Consider the following 23,567-nt stretch of genomic DNA (forward strand, 5'->3'; position numbering starts at 1 on the left):
CATTTTTATATTTCAGTCACTATTGGTAGAGGTTAGAAAAACAGTAAAAATGTTCCCTAAAGACAAAGAAGAACACAAACAAACTGTTCAGTGTGAGGATAATTGAACTCACATGCTCCCTCGAGCAAGGAGGCAAGTGCAGTCAGCATGCCTTCCATGCATGTGCATGCGTGTGTGTGTGTGTGTGTGTGTGTGTGTGTGTGTGCACAGCTGTCTCCTTTTTTCCTTATTTCTCACCACATGTGCAGTGACCCTTTGATGTATAATATGTAAAGCCCTTGAGCTGGTACCAATTGATAGAATGTAAGATCTGTGTAGTGTGTAAGGCATGTTCATGTTCACTGCTAGAGTCCCAAGTAATTTCAGGAGGGGTGAATTAATGGTGCAACAGTTGGTCCATTTAGAACTTTTGCTCTTTCTATATGACATTGGTCTACAAAGAGATTTCAAGAAATTGATTGATGAAACAGGACTGTCTTTGTGGAAACATTCAAGCACCCCTAAAGTCATATTTTCCAATACCAACAATACCCTTATTTAATATTTACCATTGTAAAAACTAATAAAGTCTTGCTTCGGTTTTTGCAGAAAGGACCAAAATCTCCTGTCCACTGTGAACTGCTGGTATTTGGTCTTGGACCAGACCAGGCGGGAGAGCAGAGACCATGCCACTCTCAGTGACATCTACAACAACAACGTCATTGTCCGTCTGGCGCATGTGGGCGAGGATGTCATCAGACTTTTCAAAAAGGTCAGAATTGGAATGAAATGGATGAGAAGCATGTAACCCTGACCGTTTATAACGCACATAGTCACAGAAATCATCAGCTCAGATCGCATGACTGATGCTCTCAGCTGGGAACTTGACACCACACCAACACAAATATGAATTGAAATGTATCAGGACTTCCAGTATGCTTCATGATGTGAGGCTTTTATATGGCATATTCCCTCTGAGGTCGGATCACATTTTAGTGATGTCATTAAGTTCACTATGTCATTATCTCTTGATATGACCAATGGTGCTTAATTAGTATTTCAGTTACCCTTCAAAATGGCATTTTTTTTGCCTGGTACAAATTCCAGCCATTAGGTTGATTTTGAGAGTACTCCTTCAACCCATCTCTGAGGTTTTACCTGCTTAAAATTACATCACTTTAGCCTTACGCTAATTCCTTGTGAGAGTAGAAAGTGTGTACACAGTAGAGCTTAACATGGTTGGTGCGATTTTTTGACCTCCCCTAATCATCAAGCATATTGTCATTCTCAATATCATGCTCAGTTTGCTCCTTATTTAGATCGCAAACCATTTCTGATGCTCTTTACACTGCATTTCTCCTATCATTCTCACTCTTTCTCACTTAGGTTGGATTTATATAAGTTTTATTTTTTACAGCAAATTCATTAGTTTGCAGAGGGAATTCAAATTAATGTGCTTTTCTCATTCAGAAATTTAACATCATTGGAGGTTTGGTTATACTCTCACGTCTCATGAGGCTTATGCTTGGTATGTGTGAGGATTGCAAAGTGCCTGTGTTTCAGGGGCTGTGATGAACAATTCACCTTAGGGATATTAGATCAGTATCGCTTGACAGCAGCAGGAATCTCCCATAATTTATGCCCTCTAGGGGGCTCTGCACTGTCACAATGGGAGCTGTGATTGGAATGGGATGGCTTGGGGCCAGCGCAAAGAGGACAAGGACTGCTGAAAATGTCTCCTATGCAAGAAGTTAGCTAAAATCTTCTTCGAAACAATAATCCTGTTACACTGTAAGTTCAACTGCAGTGCTGTTTTGTTGCTAATAGATTGCACATGTGGGAAGGGAATGAATCAAACTCTGGCGTTTGTTAAGTCAAAGTTTAAATGTACTGAATGTGCTGGAGATTAATTCTTGTCACATGTGAAAACACAAGGTTGCTGTTTTGTCAAGTGGCCCCTGAAAGGTGGCAAAAAACAAGATTGATTGGGCTAAGCGTCACTCATATCCTCTCAACAGGATTTCTAGAGTCACTCTCAACTGGCCCTCCTCATGGGCTATAAGCCCTGTCATGGGACATGTCCAATTCATCATAGGCTCTCAGGCTCTGTAACTGAGCTGAAACTGTGACACAACTGCTTGAGAAATGTTCTGAAGTCACTGCTCTGTTCTATTTTTGTCTGCATGTGCACTTTGTATTTGCAGCATTGTATTAAATGTTTTCTGGTGCAGAGTGATGACAGCATTTTAACAAATGGTGACATCCCTCACATGCAAAATTGGCACACAGCCTTTAAGTTTTCCAATTGTAGGAAAGCAACTCTAGTAAATAACCCAATTTCTAGTTTTACATGATTAAATGTCTGCCTTCATTTTCCTTTTTAAATGTGGAATTATTGTCACTTGTGAAACTGTTACCTGCTTTTCTTTTCACAGAGCAAAGAAATTGGGGTGCAGATGCACGAGGAGTTAGTGAAAGTCACCAATGAGCTCTACACAGTGAGTGAACGAAATATCATTGTACTGTCATGCCTATCCTTTTTTTCTGTATGTAACAGGCTGAATGCTGTGCCCTTTCTCCTGTGCTAGCTGCCTGTAGGTCATCAATCTCAAATCCTAGCTTTTTTTCAGTTGTCAGAGTAGAACTTGTAACCTGTGAGCTGGCTTGACACTGCACATAGCAGATGTGCCTTATCAGCAGTGCAGACTCTAACAGGTCATTTCTTCCTTCTTGATGAGGTCATGGAAGGAGAACATTTTCATTCTTCCTCCCACTGTGAATTTCTGCATCTGTTGAAGGGGAGAGCATTCTTGCCCCCAGCTGTGCTTCAAGCGGACTCAGCAGTCTGGTGCTGCAGAGGTGTATTGTATGCACAGCTAACATGAGCTACTGTAATATTTTCAGCTAATGTAATATGTAATCAGACTGATTTTTTTCTGTGTGTCTGTTTGTTCGCTGATAAGAGTTAGTCTGTCCTTTTTATGTGTACATACAGAACATGTATGCACACAGAAGGCATTTAATGTTCACTGACAGAACTTGTCTGTGTGGTGATGTAGATACAGGAACAGCTGTTTTCAGTGCTGATGCCTCTTCTTTTGGCTGAGGAAAATGAACTGATGCAGTGATATCATCTGCTGTATGCTGGACACAGTGACACAAACAAACCAGTGTGCTTCTTCATGGGACTCACTGCCCATGCTAACTGTCATATTATGATTTCTTGGTACTGTCTGACAGCTAATTTGCAAAAAGAATATGATACAAAACATACAGTTAGTTGACATACCAAAGTAAGGCTGGAAAATATATTGACATTATGGGTCCCATCTTGCCCCATCTTGCGGTTAAAAAAAAAGTGACTTGCCACTATGTATCAGAATCAGTCAATCGCAGTAATGATCAATGAAACTGTCAATGTAGTCATGTGACCAATCCTGGTAAATCTGTCATCAAACTTACAATCCGCCAAGGTATAAATAAGAGATGACACTCTGATTGGTTTACCGCGTGTTACGCCCAAAACACGCCTATGATTAATGTGGGGACTTAAGTCCATCCCTTTTAGACCATGCATCTGGCGCAGTGACCATTATTCCGCTGTTAAAATAGCAAAAGTGGATTTGGATATGCCCAAAAGGCACTTGTGCCACGCGCTTCACGCCATGCGCCCTATATGTGTATTGTATCATATAATATCGTAATATCTTGTTATGGCATAATTATTGTCTGCTCCTGATTTTAAAGGCTGATATTTTAAGATGACTATCAAGTCATTTTAAAAGGAAATTCGAAATGAGTGGATTGAAGTCGAAACACTTGCATGACTTAAACCATGAGGAATATTCTCACATGTAACATTATACAGCACTTCAGTGCTTTACTGATATTGATTTTTCCTCCTCCTTTGATTCATGTATTATTAAATGCCGGTCTACAGCTCCTATACACATGGCAGAAGGGATTGCAGTAGTCTATTCAAATATGTGCTTCATAAAATTACACTGCTTCAACAAAAATCACATAAGTTGTTTGTTTATATTAAGAGTATGTGTGGTCAATGTAAAATGAGGTACTGTATAGGTCTGTGTTTGGCAGCCTGCTTGTCCCTGCTATTGATCTGCTGCTGTTTTTTGTGGGAATCTAGAAGTTTCTTGTTTCATGGTTTGCAGGGAAAATTGCTCACTGTCACTTGTAACCTCCTTCCACCCTTGCTGATCGATCTCACTGTCCTATGCACATCACGTGACTTTACAGTCAGGGTTGCTAGGAAACCAGAACTTGAGAGTGTTGGAGGAGCAGCTGTTTAATTTTTTCTGCTGTTTCAGGGTTACTAGTTACACATTTATACATGCTCTCTTTTAATGACACTGCAATACACAATTCTGAGTTCAATTTGTGATTATTTCTTCTTAAGCAAACTGAGTAGGAATGAAGATTATGCAGGAGTGAAATACTCATGCAGTACTTTCTTTTACCCTTTTAAAAAAAAAAACTTACTAGAATGCTATGGTAAAGACAAACGAACAGAACTATGTAGGCACATCAGACAGACGCACCCAGCACAACACCTCGGGCTCAGTAGGGAAATGTCAGTCAAAATGTGATAATGTAAGCAGGATGAATAAGCTGCAGTGGAATGAAAAAAAATCTGGGGTAACATGAGTTCATATGGTAGCATGGAAAATATTTGTAGTAATTTAGTTAATCAAATTATAAATAATTTTGTTACAAAAATGATATCCGATACCTTACATTGTGATCCATACTATGATGCACACGGAAGACTAGATTGTTAGTATAATATTTTTTATTATTTCCTTTACAGTCACATCCCTTCCAGCTAGTTTGATGATGGTGGAGTTTTGACATTGAATGTATGTTCTTACAGGTGATGAAGACATACCACATGTACCATACTGAAAGTATCAGTGCTGAGAGCAAGCTGAAGGAGGCGGAGAAACAGGAGGAAAAGCACATTGGCAAGGCCAATGACATTAGTACCAGCCTGCTGCGTTACGGTCATGATGAACGTCCGCAGAGACGGAGCTCTGTCAAGAAGATGGAGAAAATGAAGGAGAAGGTCTGTTTTGGTTAACAGGCCAGTACATTATATTGTATTTTCTGTACACTCAAATATAATACTTCCTAAATGTATCTGTAATAATCTTCTGGATGCACTTTCTGTGTGCACAAATGACATTGGGGAATGTAGTAATTGCTAAAAGGAGCCATTTTCTACATTGTGCGAAGTATTATATACATATGGTATACTGACTGATTATGCAAGATAGAATCTGATTGGATGTAGTAATGTATTCTCTGAGTACATTAGGAATCCATTTTACGTCCTGCATTGATGTGACTGTCTCTTTTTCTTGTTTCCCTAGAGACAAGCCAAGTACTCTGAAAACAAGCTCAAATGCACAAAGGCCCGGAATGACTATCTTCTCAATTTGACAGCCACCAACGCCCTGGTGGCCAAATACTACATCCATGATGTCTCAGATATGATAGATGTAAGGACATACACCCAGAACCAAAATATGCAACCACCTTCTTTTGCAGTTTCAGTGCTAGTTCTTGTAATGAAAAGATTGTGTTTGACTTTGTGCCCTTAGTGTTGTGACTTAGGATACCATGCTAGCCTGGCACGCACCATGAGAACCTACCTGTCTGCAGAGTATAGTCTAGAGACTTCTCGCCATGAGGGTTTGGACTTGCTGGAGGGAGCAGTTGATTCCATGGACATTAGAGGAGACAAGCTGAAGTTTATGGACATGCACTGCCAGATTTTCTGCCCTCCAGCACGCTTTGACTATCAGCCACACATGGGTGATGAGGTGAGCTGCTGGAGAAGGACTGGGCCGTTCATGATTTGTTTACAGTTCTTAGGTCACTGATGTTTTTGTTAATTCAAACTATGCCTCATCACGTGAGTACTCTCTATGTTAAATCCCCCTTGGTTATGTCTCCTTTCTCCTTTTATGCCAGGTGTGTCAGGTGAGTGCACAGCAGCCTGTCCAGACTGAGCTTTTGATGCGCTACCACCAGCTACAGTCTCGCCTGGCCACGCTGAAGATAGAAAACGAAGAGGTGAGATTTTCTGTGCACACAAGTCTTAGTGGGTTGAAGTGCCAGCTTCAGTGAGTGCCAGCGTTTAATTTCAAAATGAAACAAGCTCACTGCAAGCATGCAAATCAGACTATCTTTCTGCTGATTCAGAGAAGGACACATGGCTAAATATACTGAGTCATGTATAAATACAAAGCTGGTCTTTGTGGATCAATAATCAAATTACAGTAAATGGTACTATATGTCTATATAGTAGCAGTATTCATTTGGGACAATTAAGATGAAATAACTTGTTTGTGCCCCTTCTGCATCTACCAAAGCACACTAATGAGAACAATAAGGTAATTGGTTAAAGCTTGAAGGAATCATCAGGAATGTAAGTGAAAAAAATAACACATGTTGTAGGGTAAGGGTAATATGATTTGCACATAATAGTCTAAGTTATTGAGTGAAATGTAATGTAATAATGCAGAGACCATTGCTTATCAACAGATGATTGCAAAATACTGTGCCAGGAAATGAAATGTATTATCATTCAAACCATCAATTAAGTGCAGCCACATGTAGCAGAACAGGCAGGTGACACATCGTTTTTCATTTGTGAGTTTTGGATGTACTAGTTGGCAGATTTTTTCTAAATTTGGACTCCTATTCTCCCGTACTCTATGCTAACCTAAGCCAACAGACTTCTGGTTGTAGCATCGTATTTACTGCACAGACATGGGAGAGATGAGACACACTTCATTTGAAATGCTGCTTCTCTACCTTACTGGCAGACTATTTCTATCATCACAGTTTATCACTCATCAAAGGGCTAGTATTTGTCTTACTTAGTATAGCACCAAATGCGTTTCAATACCTCCTTTGGCAATGCTTTATTTTAAACTGATATTGGCAGCCAGCACCCGCAGTTCTGTCACTCCATCATGTAACAGCAAATAGGACTGTCACCCTGCATTTGTATTCATCTTTAATCTGACACTGACTGTGGGGTCGTCTCTCATCCAGTCTCCTGCCCCCACTGGGGGTCAACCCAGCATGCTTCCTGGCTTGCTGGGGGGGTCATCGTAGCCACAGTGACTCACACAGACCTGTAAAGGTCACAAGGGTGTGTATACGTGTCAGTGCCTGTCTGTTATGAATATGGAAATGCACAATCCCTCCCAGTCCACATGAAAGGAACATAGTTAATGTTTCATGTCATGATGCTTCATGCTAGGAAACTAATTACTCTGTTGTTTACGGTGTGTCAGTCAGACTGCTGTGAAAATGGCCTGCAGTGGTATAATCTTGGACTGTGCTGGCTTGTTTACACCATACAGCTTGCTTGTGATACTGAGGAGATTTGTGTATATGTACATTTTATTTTATTAATATATAAAATGAATTGCAAATATATTGTAATTGTACATACTGTTAAAGTTATAGTCACATATTTCAATTTGTGTTTTTATGCTGTGTGTGTCAGGTGAGGAAGACTTTAGATGCCACCATGCAGACCCTTCAGGACATGCTTACAGTGGAGGACTTTGATGTTTCAGAGGCCTTCCAGCACAGCCAATCCACAGAATCAGTCAAATCAGCTTCCTCTGACTCCTACATGAGCAAGGCAAACATTGCTAAGAGACGAGCCAATCAGCAAGAGACTGAGGGCTTCTACTTCACTGTGAGTCCTTGAAAAATTGAGGGTGCAATGACACAGCAGCATGAAGCAATACTATGGAGCCAAGACACTGCCATGATGCCAAACTGAAAGAAAAAACTTTGATAGTTTGGAACTAAGTTTTGAAGGTGTATGTAGTGTTTTGAAAAAATTCAAAACTCTGAAAACATTATTTTGTATTTGAATTTTCATTTCGAATCTCTGCAACTTTTCTTTGTTTTTTTCTTCACAACTAATTTTAGAAACACTATATACACCTTCAAAACTTAGTTCCAAAGTTTCAAATCTTTTGTACGCTTTCAAACACGGAGTTTCAAACTTTCAAAGTTTTTTCTTTCAGTTTGGCATCATGGCAGTGTCTTGGCTCCATACAATACAGTACAACTACAAATAGCCCAATATATCACTCACTTTGTCTTTTTTCTATTTCATCTGCAGAAATACAAGGAGTATCTGAATGGCAGTAATCTTATTGTCAAACTTCAGGCCAAGCATGACCTTCTGAAGCAGACACTAGGAGAAGGTGAGACTTATCAAAACAGTATTACTGCACATTAGTGTAGTGGAAGCTCAGTGTTACTGTCAGTGGGTAGCTACAAATAATATAAAAACATATGTAAAGAGAATCTTCCAAGACAAAATAAGACTGGGTATCCTAGCCTGGCAGATGGTGTTACATATCTGTATTTAGTAGCTATACTTTCCATTGCAATGAATGAAGAGTAAAAATGCAGTATATCTCCATCTAGAGATCTATGATGCTTTTAGAGTTTAGAGTTCAATAGAATTCAAAATGTTGTTATGCCGAAGCTGTCATTCTCTTAACAACTTGACAATTCTTAGGCCTAAAACAGGGCAACAGACCAAAAAAGAAAATTATTTGATTAAATGTACTTGACTTGAAGGCTATGTCATAGTTTGTTTATATAGAGAATGTGCATTAACCTGAGCCAAAAAGGTGAATTAAGATGTATGTTTTTTCCATGTCAGTGTGTTGGTACTTCAAAATCTTGCGAGCATCTGCTGTTCATTATAGATTTAGGTTAGATAGGTTTTTCAGGTTCGTTTGTGGATCATCAATAACATATAGTTAATGGTAAAACTCTTGTAGATATGGTGACATTTGATTGATCAATTGAATTTAAAATAGAAATTCAAATTGTTTCCTGCTCAAGTCGTGTCTACCAAAGCACACCAAACTGGAAAAGCAGGAAAATGATATAATTACATTATGAAGGTTTGGGAATCTAATCTACATTTTATGATGAGTTGTGCCTGAGTGGTAGTATTTATTGCCCTACTTTATTGCCATGTAGTTGAGTTGCTACTTCAAACTCATGCATATGTCTGCTTCAGGGTTGAAATTATGTGTGTTTGACATAAAGAAGGATTGTGCTGGAAGCTGCTTTACACATGACATGATCCTCGAACAAACATTTCTGATTGACTGATCAAAGTGAGGCCTTAATTTGTTTGTGTGCACGAATGTAGTGCACAATGTTACATATCACAGAATCATCACACCGTACAAATCAGCGCTCACTAATTCTCACTCTTGTTGCCCCTGGATACGTTTTTACTTTGCAGAGAGAGTAGGCAGGCCATCCCCTTCTGGGGCTCTTGTGCTGTTTCTAGGGCGACCGCTGAATGACCACTGCTTGGCTGTGAGTCAAATGCAGCCATGGCGCTCACCCCATTGAGCCTGTCTGAATAGATGCCCGTTTTCTCATAACACCCCTTTCCGTCTCCATCTGCCAGCCTTGTATAGTCAGCCAGCACTCAACCGTACCACAAACGCCTGTGACTGTAAAACTAGCGTATACTAATTTAGTCTCTTTCTCCTCTGCCTTTCCTTTTAGGGGAGAGGGCTGAATATGGAACAACAAGGTAAGATGTCCAGTGACAAGGGGGTGAATAAAGTAGGCGATGATGTGTAAAATCCTTCCCTTCGTATCCCTGGATGTGGCAGAATTTAGATCACTGTGTCCCAACTTCTCTCTGAGTTGTTGAACAATGGGTGATCCCAATTAGAGAAGGTGGTGCTAAGAGTACTTCCTAGTTTGAATTTATAAAAATGTGTTAAGACTTAGAAATGAAATGCCAATAAGATGGATAATGTCCTGCTTTTGTTCTATTTATTTAAAAAAAAAATGTGAGAAGAAAATGAACAATATCTACAAGTCAGTCTAATGCATACAGTGCTTTAGCTTTTACCAATTTTGATATATCTTGTATTTAATTACATGCTGACAAATCTCTTTTTGTGTGATAATTGCCTGTAGTTTTATAGCTAAAAGTGTTCAGCAGCTGTGTCCATGGGTCAATTTGAAGGAGTAGTTTGACATTTTGGGAAATACACTTATTTGCTTTCTTGCAGAGGGTTAAATGAGAAGATTGACACCACTGCTATCTGTATGCTATATATGAAGCTACAGCCACAGCCAGTTTAGTTTAGCACACAAACTAGAAACCACTAGCCCCACTGAAGTACACTAATTAACATCTTATGGGGGTTACTTCCCTGACAATTTCTTGGCCAAGTGCATTCACTTTCACTTATTAAGATGATGTAAAGACTCATGAGGATTAAACAAGAAGACATTTTGAAAAAAAAGGCTAGACTAGCTGTTTTCCACTGTTTCCACTCTGTTTGTGCTACACTAAGCTAACTGTCTGCTGGTTGTATAGCTTCCTATTTACCATATGTCATTGATGTGACATTTGATTCTCAAGGAAAATCCTTTATTTCCCAAATTGTAGAACTAATTTAATGTTTTGGAAATTGCAAATTACAGTGGGACATGAAAACAAAATAATTTAAAAGAAGCTTTTAGAAAACATATCATAATGTTTAATATGTTGTTATTCCATTTGCATTATTATTCATAACTGCCATGTACCAACCATACAACCCCCACCATCTCCCCAGGCCCCCCACTCTTCCCCCTAAACCTCAGAGAATGCGGAAGTCTAGACCTCGCTCCATTTTTAACCGTAAGCTGTTTAACGGCAATATGGAGGCCTTCATCCAGGTATCAGCCCATCTGTGCGCTTTGTCTCTCCATGAGCTCAGCTGTCTCGCTAGCAGTCCTTGGGGGTTCTCTTGCCTTTGACCACTCTTTTACCCAAATATTGGCTCACTCATGCACTGACTTTCTTCTTGCTCATTGCCTTGTATTCACAGTCTTGTGATTTAGGAAAGACAGGATCGGGTTAAAATAAGACACACATTTAGGAGTGGAGATGGTTTGTTTTTTAATAGCACTGCATAGGAGCAAGGTTTGCTTTTAACGTTCTTTCTCCTGTGAGCCTGAGCCTGAGACGCTGAATTAATTTGGCTTTATGTTCAGTGTGTCATTTGGCCGTGCACCAGCCATGTTAGGCTATGCAAATAAACACATGGACATATCCACTCTCATCAAAGAGGCAGGCAAACAGAGTGGGCACCAATAGGACTGGAGATAAATATCAGAATTCAGTGTCAATAAATCTATAAGCTATTTTGCTAATGAATTAATCTTTGATTTTTACAGACCAAATTATTAATAAATCACTTGAGAAAATAATGGACTAGAAAAATTGATAATGAAAATCACGTGTTCAGAGTTTCCCTCTTGGTAAAGCAGTCTTATCTGGCTTTAAAAAGTGCTGTATGTAGCCCTCCCCCCATCCTCTCGGGTAGCACTCTCCCTTCCACACACTATCCCTCCCTCCCCTACTGTAAGTCATGTCCTCATGTCTCACACCCCACAAGGCACTGATGCTTTGGCTTTTCTCTTAGGTCAGGCCTTCTCTTTTTCTCTCTGTAAGATCTGTCTTTCTCACTAACCTGTTGTGGTTGTTGTTGCTTCTCTTCCTCTGTCTACGTGCCTTACTGCTCTCTGCCCAGGGGAAGAAGGAATGTCCGTGCCAGGAGTCAGGTACTCTGTCTTATAGCAGGGCGGGATCATCACACTGTGTTCAGTATGCTAACCAACATTTCTATGCTTCTGGCCTGTTGGCGTTCCTGATGAAAATACTGTAGTTATATTATTACATGGTGCGGTTAACACTAACACATGATTGTTCTGTACAATTAGTCAATTAAAAAAAAAAAAGAAAAAAGATAAACAATGTTGTTTTTTTTAATTATGTGAAGTTAATTCATTGGCTTGGTGGTGGCTCTATAGGTCTCTGATGATAACATCCTGCTAGCATGACTTTTTGTTTTCTATTATTTTCTGTTCATGTACCTCCAATAATGATCATTTGAATCTGTCTGGTAGGACTCAGGTCAGCCTATACCAGTGGTGGTTGAGAGTTGCATTCGATACATCAATCTGTATGGTAGGTTCCTGCTGTGTCATATGTTGTCTTTCCACAAACTTACTGTCTCCACACAAAGACCTGTGCTGCTTCATCATATTCTCTCTCCCTTTTTGCATATGTAGCATTTTTCTTTTAAGAGTTAGGGTTAGGGTTAAAAAATTGTTGACTTAAGCAGTTTTGTCAGACTTTCCCAGTCTAAGAATATATCAACCAAAGCACAGTATCGTCCTCTTTTTAATAAGGCTTGTCAAATTCTTTCTTCAGTGTGTCTTTGGCATTTCTGTGAGCATGTAAATTGTAATACAGTTTATTACAGAGCTGGGAGTTCATACATTTACTTATACATCTGTTTTTGTCATTATATGGGATAAAGCCATTATGGTTCAAAAAGTACATTTTCCCTTAAACTGGACCAGAAGAAATTTTCTTTATCTTAGCTCTGGTCTTTCAGTGGATGTTTCATATGCAGTCTCACACAATAGTATACACACTCACAAAATATGGTATACCGAAATGTGTGATGAAGTTATATTCTCTTTTTGTTTGTATGCTTCATTGCATAGTGTTTAAGTGCTGTACCTATACTGAGGGGATTTTTTGGTCATATTTCAATTTTAGAATCATCCACCACCATAAATGTGCTGGAAAATTCAACAACGTTACTGCTGGTGTATTTTATGTTTCGGTGTGTCCATTTTTAGTGATACCCCTATTTTATGTTAATGGTGTTTCTGTCCACAGGTCTTCAGCAACAAGGTATATTTCGAGTTCCAGGATCCCAGGTCGAAGTCAACGATATTAAAAATGCATTTGAAAGAGGTTAGTCCCAGTGTGCTTGGCCATCTCCTCTTGATTGATTTTAAATTGCGTTTTGTCCACCTCAAAAGCCACAGACTCTCCCACACACATTTGAAGTGGAAATAAAGAGCCTGTGTGTCACTTGTAACCCTGTAATGGATATGTTATACCCTTTTAGATGCATAATGCCTAAGACTAGCATCTTGGAGTGGTAATAAATGAGGAAACATAATTGCACTCTCAATGTTTATATTAACCTTCTAACTTGCAAAAAAAAAAAAAAAGCATCAGTGTCATTTGAAGTGAATGATTAATAAGTGGACTTCATGTATTTATGTCTATAGGAGAGGATCCACTTGTGGATGATCAGTCTGATCATGACATCAACTCTGTGGCAGGCGTTCTTAAGCTCTACTTCAGGGGGCTGGAAAACCCACTGTTCCCTAAAGAGCGTTTCCTCGACCTCATATCCACTACTAGTGAGTCATATTCCAGGAAAACATTTTAACATGAAATGTAATGTTTTTATTTTGTGTGGCTCCCTATAATTGTTTCATTCATTCATTCTTTGTTTTTTTTTGTTTTTTTTCTCTCCTTTGTTTTTTGTTTTTTTTTGCAGAGCTCGACTTAGGCACAGAAAGATCTCATCACCTCCAGCAGATAACTGTGACTCTTCAGCGGCCTGTGATCATCGTCATGAGATACCTGTTTGCCTTTCTGAATCAGTAAGTCATGTCAGCACAAATTTAGTCCTTTTATTCTAGATCAAAGTGGTACTTATCGCTTCTGTCTGCCCAGCCTTTCCCAGTACAGTGATGAGAACATGATGGACCCCTACAACCTGGCTATCTGCTTTGGCCCCACATTAATGCCCATACCAGATGAGCAGGATCCTGTGGCCTGTCAGGCGCATGTTAATGAGGTCATTAAGACTATTATCATCCACCATGAGGTCATCTTCCCAAGCCAGCGTGAGTTAGAGGGACCTGTGTATGAGAAGTGCATGGCTGGAGGAGAGGATTACTGGTAAGTGAAAATAAGGTGTCCAGCTCGCGTCATGTTAGTTTTTCTCAACACTTCATTTTAAAAATAATTTAAAACCTGACATACATTCTAATCCTCAAAATGGTAATATCTTATTCATATTGGAAGTGTTTGTAATCAGTGTTGAGCTGAGTACAGATTGTAGCCGGTGAAACTTTATCCACTGCTTAGGTGAAACAATGCGTATCCTGTAGACATGATATTGTGGCCAGAAAGAAACCTGTGACAGGATGTAGGTGTCGTTTTCTACTGCACAGTAGTACTGCTTTTATAGTCGACACTATGTACCAGTATGCAAATGTCTTAACAATATTTAATTACATTTCTGAGTGTATTGTTTTATTTTTTTGCGGTAGACTTGAGATTGTGATAAGATTGTGTTTATACCTGGACACTTCAAATAGGATTAAACTTAAACAATCCTCTGACAAATGGAGATATTTGTAGTGTTAAGGACATACATTATGTACTCAATTGGTTCTTATAAAATGTGTGCATATAATAATGTATGTGCATCATTTGAATGTACAGTCCAGTTCACTGCTTCAATGTGGCATGAATCTTAATTAGTAGACTGCCAGTGCACACCCATACTTTTCTTTAAACATAAATTAATCTAGTCTTAGCTTTTTCCTTCTTTTTTTTAGAAAGGTAAAGTTGTAAAAACCACAACCTTGTCTCCACTTTTTGGGTATTTCTGACTGACTCCATATTCTCCATATCTATCCAGTGAAAGTCCCCACAGTGAGCCTGGTGTGCTTGATGAGATAGACAATGGTACCGGACCCAACACTAGTGATGAAGGTGAGTCACAAAACACATTCAATCCACTGTCACAACTGTAACAATGGCTGACGGACTTGACAGATTATATAATCAGATTGGATTATGACACACACTTTTTATTGCAGAGTTGGAGCAGATAGAGGCCATCGCAAAGTTTGACTATGTTGGCCGAACTCCGAGAGAGCTTTCCTTTAAGAAAGGGGCCTCTCTGTTACTCTACCTGCGGGCCTCTGAGGACTGGTGGGAGGGCCGACATAATGGTGTGGATGGGCTGATCCCACATCAGTACATTGTGGTACAAGACATGTAAGTGAGATGTATTTCTTGTGTGACGCTCTGTTGAAACTGTATTAGAACAGCAATCCAGTCAAGTCAGTACCTTGGTTCTGCTGCAGGACAAAAGAGGGCTGTGTTTGACTTGGTCATCATTTATTTTTATTTTTTTCCCCAAAATGCATGTTTCTATTCTTACTGCACCATACTAGCTATGTTGTGGTTTCCAAAGGTTTAACTTAGTTTATAAATCTCTGCCTTCCTAAAGATCAGCGTGAATGATCAGCTGCTTTCCTTGTTTTCTTGCCAGTTAGTTGACAAAAAAATAAAACAAATGGGCCCCTATTAGCATTTAAGAGGAGCACTTTCTTAACTGTGTGAACACTTAGGTCACTCCTCAAACAAAACATTTAATTTAAACTCTAGCCACTTGCCTGGTAACCACTTTTGCAGCACAGGTCAGATAATAATATTAAAGCCTGATTAAGAAGAGGAAAGAAAAGTCTATTAAAAAAAGGAGGCTTACTGTGCTGATTATGTAATGGTTTTCATGGCAATTATGGAATTGTGAAGTATAAGCCATTATGAACATTTCCCAAAGGCAGGCACCATTCATTTAGAACAATATCTGTCTGTCTGTATCAGGGATGATGCATTTTCAGATAGCATTCAGAGGACTGACAGTGAGGCCAGCAGTGGACCACACCATGATGACCGAGCACATTCCAGGAATGATCGCCAGTCTCCTTGCGAACACACACCTGAGCACCGCTTTGGACCAGCAATAGGAAGGTAGGGCTTAACCCTAACCCTAACCCAGAGGTAGTGGGAGGACACCTATAAATGCACACATACTGTATACAGAACTGGGGCTCATACATGCAATAAAAAAACAGAATTTTAAAGCCATTATATGTAGAACTTTTTTCATAGCATCTTTCACATTAATCTAATGGCATAACTCTTTGTTTATAGAAAAATGCGACAAACCTATGAAAACTACTGCAGTCTATGTGTATATATGTATGTGTGTATGTGTATGCAGCCCAGTCATGTCAATGTCCCTGGGCCAGATCTGAGTAAGACTTGTAGTACCTGAAAGCAGTGTGTTTGGTTATTAATAATAATTAATAATGATCATAAATAATTATTAATTATTAAAAGGAAATTAAAGAATTATCGATTTCAATCACTAGTTTGATGCACCATCCGGAAACCGGGACCGATAACCAAACAGGAGAATTAGGAAAATGAAGGATTAGAGTCCGAGCTCTGACTATTTTGATCAGCTACTTACAATTACACAATAATCACAAGATTATAAGACACCAATTAATTTTTCCAATTAATTACCAACCATCAACCAACAAGTTAATCAACGACTAATTATATACTGTCCTACAACTATAACTAATAAACCAATACTAAACAACAGCTGTGTATGATTGAGACTATACAAATACGCAGGTGTGTGATGTGTAGGTGTGTGCCTGACATTGTTTGAATCATGAACATTAAATGCGAATGAACTATTTAATTAAATAGTTGATTTTTTATTGCAAATGGCATACTTTTCATTTCTTCACATAGAGCACAAATAAATCTAAACAAGTTACCAAAATCACTCTGCCTTTCATATTTGAAGACTACATAAAATGAAGAAAAAGTCTGACTGGAAAAACAACTGTCGGGAAGATAAAGTTTCATTTGAAACATTACATATTATTCACTATTAAATGCTCACTGTAAACTTGTAAATTCAAAATGTGGAGAGGAAAATACAGTTATCTACAGAAGTACAAAACATTAAGGGCCATATGAATCCGTGCACCACTCGTTCTTCTAAATACGGATTTAAAAGAGTGCATATTCAAAACTGTGGTTTTGATCATCACAAAAAAAATCAATCCACTGAGATACTGGAATTTATTCACCTCAGAAGACTAAAATAACTTGCCTGCACTAATGTGAAGGGTGATACTGAGATCTCGACTGCAGTAAATTGGGCAGGTCTGGCTCAAAGACAGTGGTTTTGATGCACAAGATGTCACGCAGGTCAGAGTCACTGAGACTTGTCCTCAAGCGGTTCTTGTAACAAGCTCAGAATTTTCTTTGCAAATGTTCGAATCTCTTTGAACCTGCCTTTATCCAGCTAGCGGTAAAAGTTCACAAGAGGGAGCTGCTGGTGCCGACTACAACACTCGGCGTCACACTGCAGCTCAATGAGCTCCAGCTGCAGGTGATCTGGAGTGTTGTCAGGCACCACGGAGAAAGGAGAGGAAAAAAGCGTGATCTCCTTTTCATTAGCTGCAAAATCCTGAAAGCGTTGTTGAAACTCCTCAGCCAGAGATGAGATCTCTGCTGCATACCTCCTCATTTGTGCACTGATATTGTTCTCTGGAAAAGTTGCAGCTTGGTCCCAAAGGCTTTGATGTGTGAATACAGTTGGCTTACCACTGCATTTTGCCCATGAAGGCTTGTGTTCAGCACATTCAGATGTCGTGTTATGTCAACTAAAAATCCAAAATCAGCCAGCCAAACAGGATCAGATAGTTCTGGCATCAGTTGTCCCTTTTTTTCCCAAGAATTGTCCGATTTCTTTCCTAAGAGAGTAGAAGCGCTGCAGTGCAGACCCCTGACTGGGCCATCTTATGTCGTTGTGATACAGAACATCTCCATATTCAGCCTGGATGTCGAGTAGAAACTGTTGAAACTGGCCGTAGCATAGGGCTCTGGAGCGAATATAATTAATCACCTTTATCACCGGTTTCATAACATGATCATATTTCAGATGTTTGGCACAGAGAACTTGTTGGTGAATAATACAGTGGAGTTTTATAGCTTTGCCTCCGTCTTCACTGACTTTGTTACAGACAAGGGTTGATAATCTACTTCACTCGCCAGCCATGGCTGGTGCGCCATCCATGGCTGGTGCGCCATCCAGAGCAAACAGAAACAAATAAATCTGTTCCTCTTGTTGGGTCCTTAAGGCTCTGGAGGTCAAGTAGCTCTTCACTCACGTTCATTTCAGTGGCCACTCCTCTCAAAAAAATCAGTAACTGAGCAGTGTCAGATCCGTGCTTTCATCGCAGGCTAACGAAAAAAAGTCAAACTCCACTCCTTTTGCTTCTAACTGTCTCTGAATATCAGATGAAACGTCTTCAGTTCTCCATACCACAGTGTTACGAGCCAGACAACATTGGCAAACTCCTGCCTTTTCTCAGGACAAATTTTCTCCACCATTTTCATCACGCAGTCTTTGATAAATTCACCCTCAGTAAAAGGTTTGCAGTGCTTGGCAATCAACCCTAACCCTAACCCTAACCCTGAAAGTGGTGGCCCTTGCTGTCAACTTTCCTTTTTTTAGTAAGAGTTGCCATTTTAGAGCTGGGCTGGAAAAGGTCACACAGGGTCACGCAGGGTCACGCAGGGTCACGTGGTCCGTGGCATGTCCAGTGAGTGGCTTTGGGTGGCACGGACCACCCCAGGTGCATATGTCACAAGAGGTGCAGTCAGGCACGATCGGAAACTTCACAATCCGACAATCTGTGCCAGCGGGTGACAAATAACCTAAGCTTTTTTTATACTTGTGTATTTTATATTATTTATTTTATCACAGAGCCTGCGGGCCAGTGGAACATTTGAACACCGGCCGCATTTGGACCCCGGGCCGGACTTTGGACATGCCTGCCTTACGATGTAGCTTGGCTATATCCTGCGTTACCTCACCAACGGCTGTGTGATGTGGGATGTAAATGTATGTTGGTGTGTGCGGTTAGATAGAGAGAGGGAAAGACAAGAACAACGTAGGGTCGACCCATGACGGGGGCTCGCGATCGATAGATAGAGAGTAAAGGTGGTTTTGTCCACAGACAACGTGCGACACAATGGGAGGCTATGAATGCGTTACAAAATGGCGTTACAAAAATAGTCCCAACTAACCCACAAGCAGCTAGAATGAATAACAGAGGTAGAGTCGCGATCATGGAGGAAAAGAAGTGGCAGCTCTGTCCACAGATGACGGGTGACACAGCACGGCCTGTGGCTGCGTTATCTGATCTGTTAATCGACAAAGCTGATTACTTTTCTTTCATGCTGGCGCTAACATGGGTCCTTGGCGGGATAACGGAAACAGTTGTAAACAGCATGTAAACTATACTGGCATCATTAAACACTGCGGTTCATATAGTGTATGTATTGCCTCAGCTGAGAGCCTCTCACACAAAATGCTACTTTCAAAGGAGATGATCAGTGAAAAAAGGCACTTTTTAAGCTGATTTCAAGCTAAAACTGTAAACAGAATTCGGTTCGGACGTAGGCTATTGCAGGTTCTAGACAAGGTGCTTACCCAGCTGTCCAGGAATGATATTAATTTTATTAATTAGTATTTCATGCGCACGTTATACCTATTTCGTGGCCACAAATTAGTATTCCGTGTGCACTTTATAGCTATATTGTGGCCACAATTTAATTTTTTTTTTTTACTATGTCACCAGAGGGGTGCCGTAGGAAAATGTTGCGTCTCTCTGAGGTATTTGTATGCCTTTGGACAATGTGGATGGAGTGTGAGGGCAAACTCTGTAGGCCTTTGTGTACTCATGGCCCTGCTTTGCCATGAACGTTATCTTAAGATCTGAAATTTTATGAGCAAAAATTAATAAGTCTCCTTCAGATAACAACTAAGGAATTTAATAAAGAGTGTAAGAATAAGATGTAGATAAATTTCAGTGACTTTACTATGTAAGTATTCAGCATCAGGAAACTCATAACTGATCAGATGTACCAAATATGTGATTTTTCATAGGGTGAGAGTGCGATCAGATGGAGCTGCAGTTCCAAGGCACAGGAACGGTGATGGTCACAGCCCCACCAGAGCTTCAGACCAGCCCCCTAGAGTGATGCCTCGGCCCTGCAGCCCACATAAAATAATTGTTAACAGGGGTTCAGCAGAGAGTCCAGAGAAACGGCATCTTGCCACATTTGGCAGTGCTGGCTGCATCAACCACCCTGACAGAAAGGCCTTCGCCGACAGCCACTCTCAACGATCCTCACCCATCACCACCCGACATGCAAGTTTAGGAGACCATAAAGCCCTGGAGGCTGAGGCACTTGCTGAGGTTAGTCGTGTCATTTGAATACACTTTCAAGTGGTCAAATACAAAAGAAACTTCTTTTCATTTTTTTATTACTTTTTACCTGACATCAGTTTCTAAATATCAACAGTATCTCATGTCTCCTTATGTTTGTCAGGACATAGAAAAAACAATGAATACAGCCCTCCATGAGCTGCGTGAGCTGGAGCGACAGAATGTAGCCAAACATGCCCCTGATGTTGTTCTGGACACACTGGAGCCTCTAAAACACCCCGGTGGAGCCCAGGACCTGCCAAGGAGCCCTCTACACACCATGGTGATCAGGGATCCAGATGCAGCCCAGCGACGCAGCAGCAGCAGCTCCTCCTCTGAGACCATGACCACTTTTAAACCAGCTCTGTCAGCCCGTAGGCCGAATGCACCTCTCAGGCCCCCACCTGTCAGACCTGTCCGGCCTGCTCCTGTGATTGGACAGGGCCAGGGACCACACCGCTCCAGCAGCTCTAGTTCCTCTGGTCTTGGTAGCCCAGGCATCACCCCTACTGACAGGGTCTTTCCCAAAGCACCCTCCCCATCACCATCCACCTCCTCCTCATCCTCAGACAAACAAGGTAACATGTAGCGCCAGTCAATCACAGATCGAGTGGTTGAAGAACACTATGGATACAGAGTGACTGTGATTATCATCACACCCCTACACCTCTTTTTGCCAGCAGGGCAGACATCGACACCTGGTCTGTATGATGAATATTTATAATTAATCTCGTAATAGGGCAGCTTCTGCTGGTTTTTGACAACTCTCTGCCCACACATTGACTTGTTGCTGAAGAAGTCAATGTTCTGTTACAAAATATTACACAGACATAGGATTTAAATTCATACAAAATCATTTTATAGAATGCAACCATGCTGGATAGCCATGCTGGATAGAAAAAGGGATGCACTGGAAAATACTTAACTGTTTACTGAAATCTGAAAATGAAACTCTGAATCTCTATTAAATGTCATTAGGTTACATATACAGGTATGCTGTGAGCTTGGACTTTGTGTCTGGTTTCCTGTCCCATTATGAGGGAACACTTATGGGAGCATTATACTAATGTCTATGTAGACATACAGTCTGTACTTGTGGGTTTATGTATTGACAGAGAAGTTTCCTCAGAGTGCCAACATATAGGTTTTCAGCAACATGCAGACACCATGACTGAACAGTGAAACCACAGTGGGGTTGCCTTAAATTGCAGTTCCAGTAATGGCCACTAGATTCTGGAACCAAGGAAACTGCAACCGTACTAAACAGATACTCTTATGTGTGTCTTGAAATAAATGCTCACTTTGGTGCCAAGTGGTAGTATGAAAAAAAAATCTAAGGCAAACAGCACACCGCACAGGGAATCAAGAATGAAGGCTGAAAGCAACACTTAGACTAGAGTGGGATTGTTTAATTTTTCTACAAATAAAGATATATGCTGTAATTATTTAAAAAAATCTTAACATAGTAGCTGTGCAATATAAGATACGGAAATATCTCCCAACCTTTCTCTTGAATTTGCTACATTTTTGTCCACATGAAATTTGGGCAAAAGAATCCCAAAAAACATTCCTAGTAAAAATCACTGCAGCATAGTGATTTAGTTTCAGTTAACGTTGGTCAGCAGCTGAACCACAAATATGACTAGTCGTCTCCTGGCACCTTCAATCATCTCAGCCAGCTGTCTTGCCACCCTGGCACACTATCCAGCCTGGCCGGCTGTAGCAGCACCACTGGCCAATAGCCTACTGGTTGTCCAGGCTGACTGGTAGCAGCGCAACTGCACAATAACAACCTGTGCCTCTGCCTCTCAGTGTTGCACTTCCTGAGCAGTGTACCAGGACTCACACAAACCCACTGTGACTCTGATATTTGATAAATCCAGACTGTTAGGTACTTTTGAGTCTGATAACAAGAGAAAAGAAAATTAATTTAATCTCAGCCAAACCTATTTTTTTCTTTCATTTATTAATGTCAAATAGGTGAGTCGCTGTCAGAATTGACCAAGCCACACTGATACAGATGTTGACAGTTATTGTGGATATCACAGACATGCCATTCCTATAACTAATATATGAAAATAAAGATGAAAATCAGCAAAAATGTCCTTATAACATTGTCATCTCTGTATAAAAAAATGTAGCTGTGTTACCTCAGCAAACAAGTAAAACTTCAAGTTACTAATGCACTTATAAACACTACAGGGAATTGTGCTGCATTTGTAGACAGTTCTATGTTTTCATTTCGATGAAGTTGTACTAGAAACATGATATAGCACATCAGTATCATTGAAGCTTACATAATGTCTAGATTGCACACAGTCAGTTCGGGCTGTGTGGGTGTTTAGATGAACGTGTTTACTGTTGGTGGTGTTTGTCGTCTGTTGTATGAGGATGATCAATATATCTTTTAAGTGTAATAGGTACATTTGATTGAATATATATACATACTGTTAAAGGATACTTGTATAAATAACAATGTATGATAGGAACAGGATATATTATCATCGCTAGTCTGTAGATTTTGTAACTCTTATCCTTGCACAAACATTAATAAAAGAATAAATCAATAAAAGCTCACAAACTTGTCAGTGTCTTTACCTTTATTGTAACTTCAAATTAAAATGCACAGTGGAGTTGACTAAAGATGAACAGTTGCCATTGATAGTTACAACAATGCAACACCCGATTAACACACATCACTATTCCTCATGTATTTACAGTCCTTGTTACACTGACCCTCTGTGGTGGAAACTTGCATGAACATACAACATGAGCACTGTTCAGTTCACTCAATATGTACTGACTCAAGTGGTTTTGCGGTGCCATCTACTGGTTAGCATAGGTTTAGTAACAGGTAAAATCCAAGACAACATTAATATGAGTTTTAATTATTTTGTATATTCACTGTTACGATAAATATCATTATTTAGTGGACTTTTTGCCCCAGCCAGAGCTTGCTACCATATTGAAATGTGTTTGTAATATGGTGAATGTCTTACATTTATGAGCTATTCAATTACCACTTGTGCCCTGTGGATGGAGGCATTATCATCCTGGACGACTGAGCAAGAAAGAAGCACTTTACCATTTGATGAAAATGTCTGTTGTTGATTTTGTACTTGCCCTTGAAGATCTGTGAACCTAAACAATACCAGGGGAAAAAAACGCACCAGAGCCACAAAATCCTTATTACTGTATGCAACAAACATGCACTTCATTTTATACCACTGACTTTAAATTGAGCACCACTTAGGCTGCAAAGGTGAATTTTACATGTAATGTGAATGTAATGCATTGCAGATCAGCAACATTGTCCCTTAAATTCTATAGACACTGTTCTTAACTAAATTCAGTCTGCCCACACTCAGCTGTCAACTGTCAGAGTTGTTTGTCTGCATGTGCATACATATTAATAAATAAATACATATTGTTGAGTAAATACAGAATACACATTATTTCAATACTATACTTCAACACCTGTTCTTTAAAACAGTTTATTCACGTGTTTTTGAATC

The 23,567-nt window shown here is 39.9% G+C and overlaps 1 protein-coding gene across 2 annotated transcripts in view; it reads left to right on the forward strand.

Moving 5' to 3' along the window:
• Window positions 1-21,031, forward strand: part of LOC128355599 (SLIT-ROBO Rho GTPase-activating protein 3-like) — a 34,035-nt gene extending 13,004 nt beyond the window's left edge. Inside the window, exons 3-22 of one of the 2 annotated variants that reach the window (XM_053315906.1) lie at window positions 589-751; window positions 2,415-2,477; window positions 4,871-5,062; window positions 5,370-5,498; window positions 5,601-5,822; window positions 5,974-6,075; window positions 7,523-7,720; window positions 8,156-8,240; window positions 9,577-9,604; window positions 10,647-10,749; window positions 11,983-12,043; window positions 12,767-12,844; window positions 13,168-13,302; window positions 13,443-13,548; window positions 13,622-13,849; window positions 14,598-14,671; window positions 14,779-14,959; window positions 15,572-15,718; window positions 19,731-20,043; window positions 20,177-21,031. In XM_053315906.1, coding sequence (XP_053171881.1) covers window positions 589-751; window positions 2,415-2,477; window positions 4,871-5,062; window positions 5,370-5,498; window positions 5,601-5,822; window positions 5,974-6,075; window positions 7,523-7,720; window positions 8,156-8,240; window positions 9,577-9,604; window positions 10,647-10,749; window positions 11,983-12,043; window positions 12,767-12,844; window positions 13,168-13,302; window positions 13,443-13,548; window positions 13,622-13,849; window positions 14,598-14,671; window positions 14,779-14,959; window positions 15,572-15,718; window positions 19,731-20,043; window positions 20,177-20,641 — 3,073 coding nt within the window. In that variant the 3' untranslated portion in view covers window positions 20,642-21,031. Of the gene's footprint in view, window positions 1-588; window positions 752-2,414; window positions 2,478-4,870; window positions 5,063-5,369; window positions 5,499-5,600; window positions 5,823-5,973; window positions 6,076-7,522; window positions 7,721-8,155; window positions 8,241-9,576; window positions 9,605-10,646; window positions 10,750-11,606; window positions 11,638-11,982; window positions 12,044-12,766; window positions 12,845-13,167; window positions 13,303-13,442; window positions 13,549-13,621; window positions 13,850-14,597; window positions 14,672-14,778; window positions 14,960-15,571; window positions 15,719-19,730; window positions 20,044-20,176 lie in introns of both variants that reach the window. The other variant, XM_053315907.1, reaches the window with a different exon arrangement.
• Window positions 21,032-23,567: the final 2,536 nt, after the last annotated feature.

This window comes from Scomber japonicus, chromosome 3, assembly GCF_027409825.1.
Source record: "Scomber japonicus isolate fScoJap1 chromosome 3, fScoJap1.pri, whole genome shotgun sequence".
NCBI classification, from domain to species: Eukaryota; Metazoa; Chordata; class Actinopteri; order Scombriformes; family Scombridae; genus Scomber; species Scomber japonicus.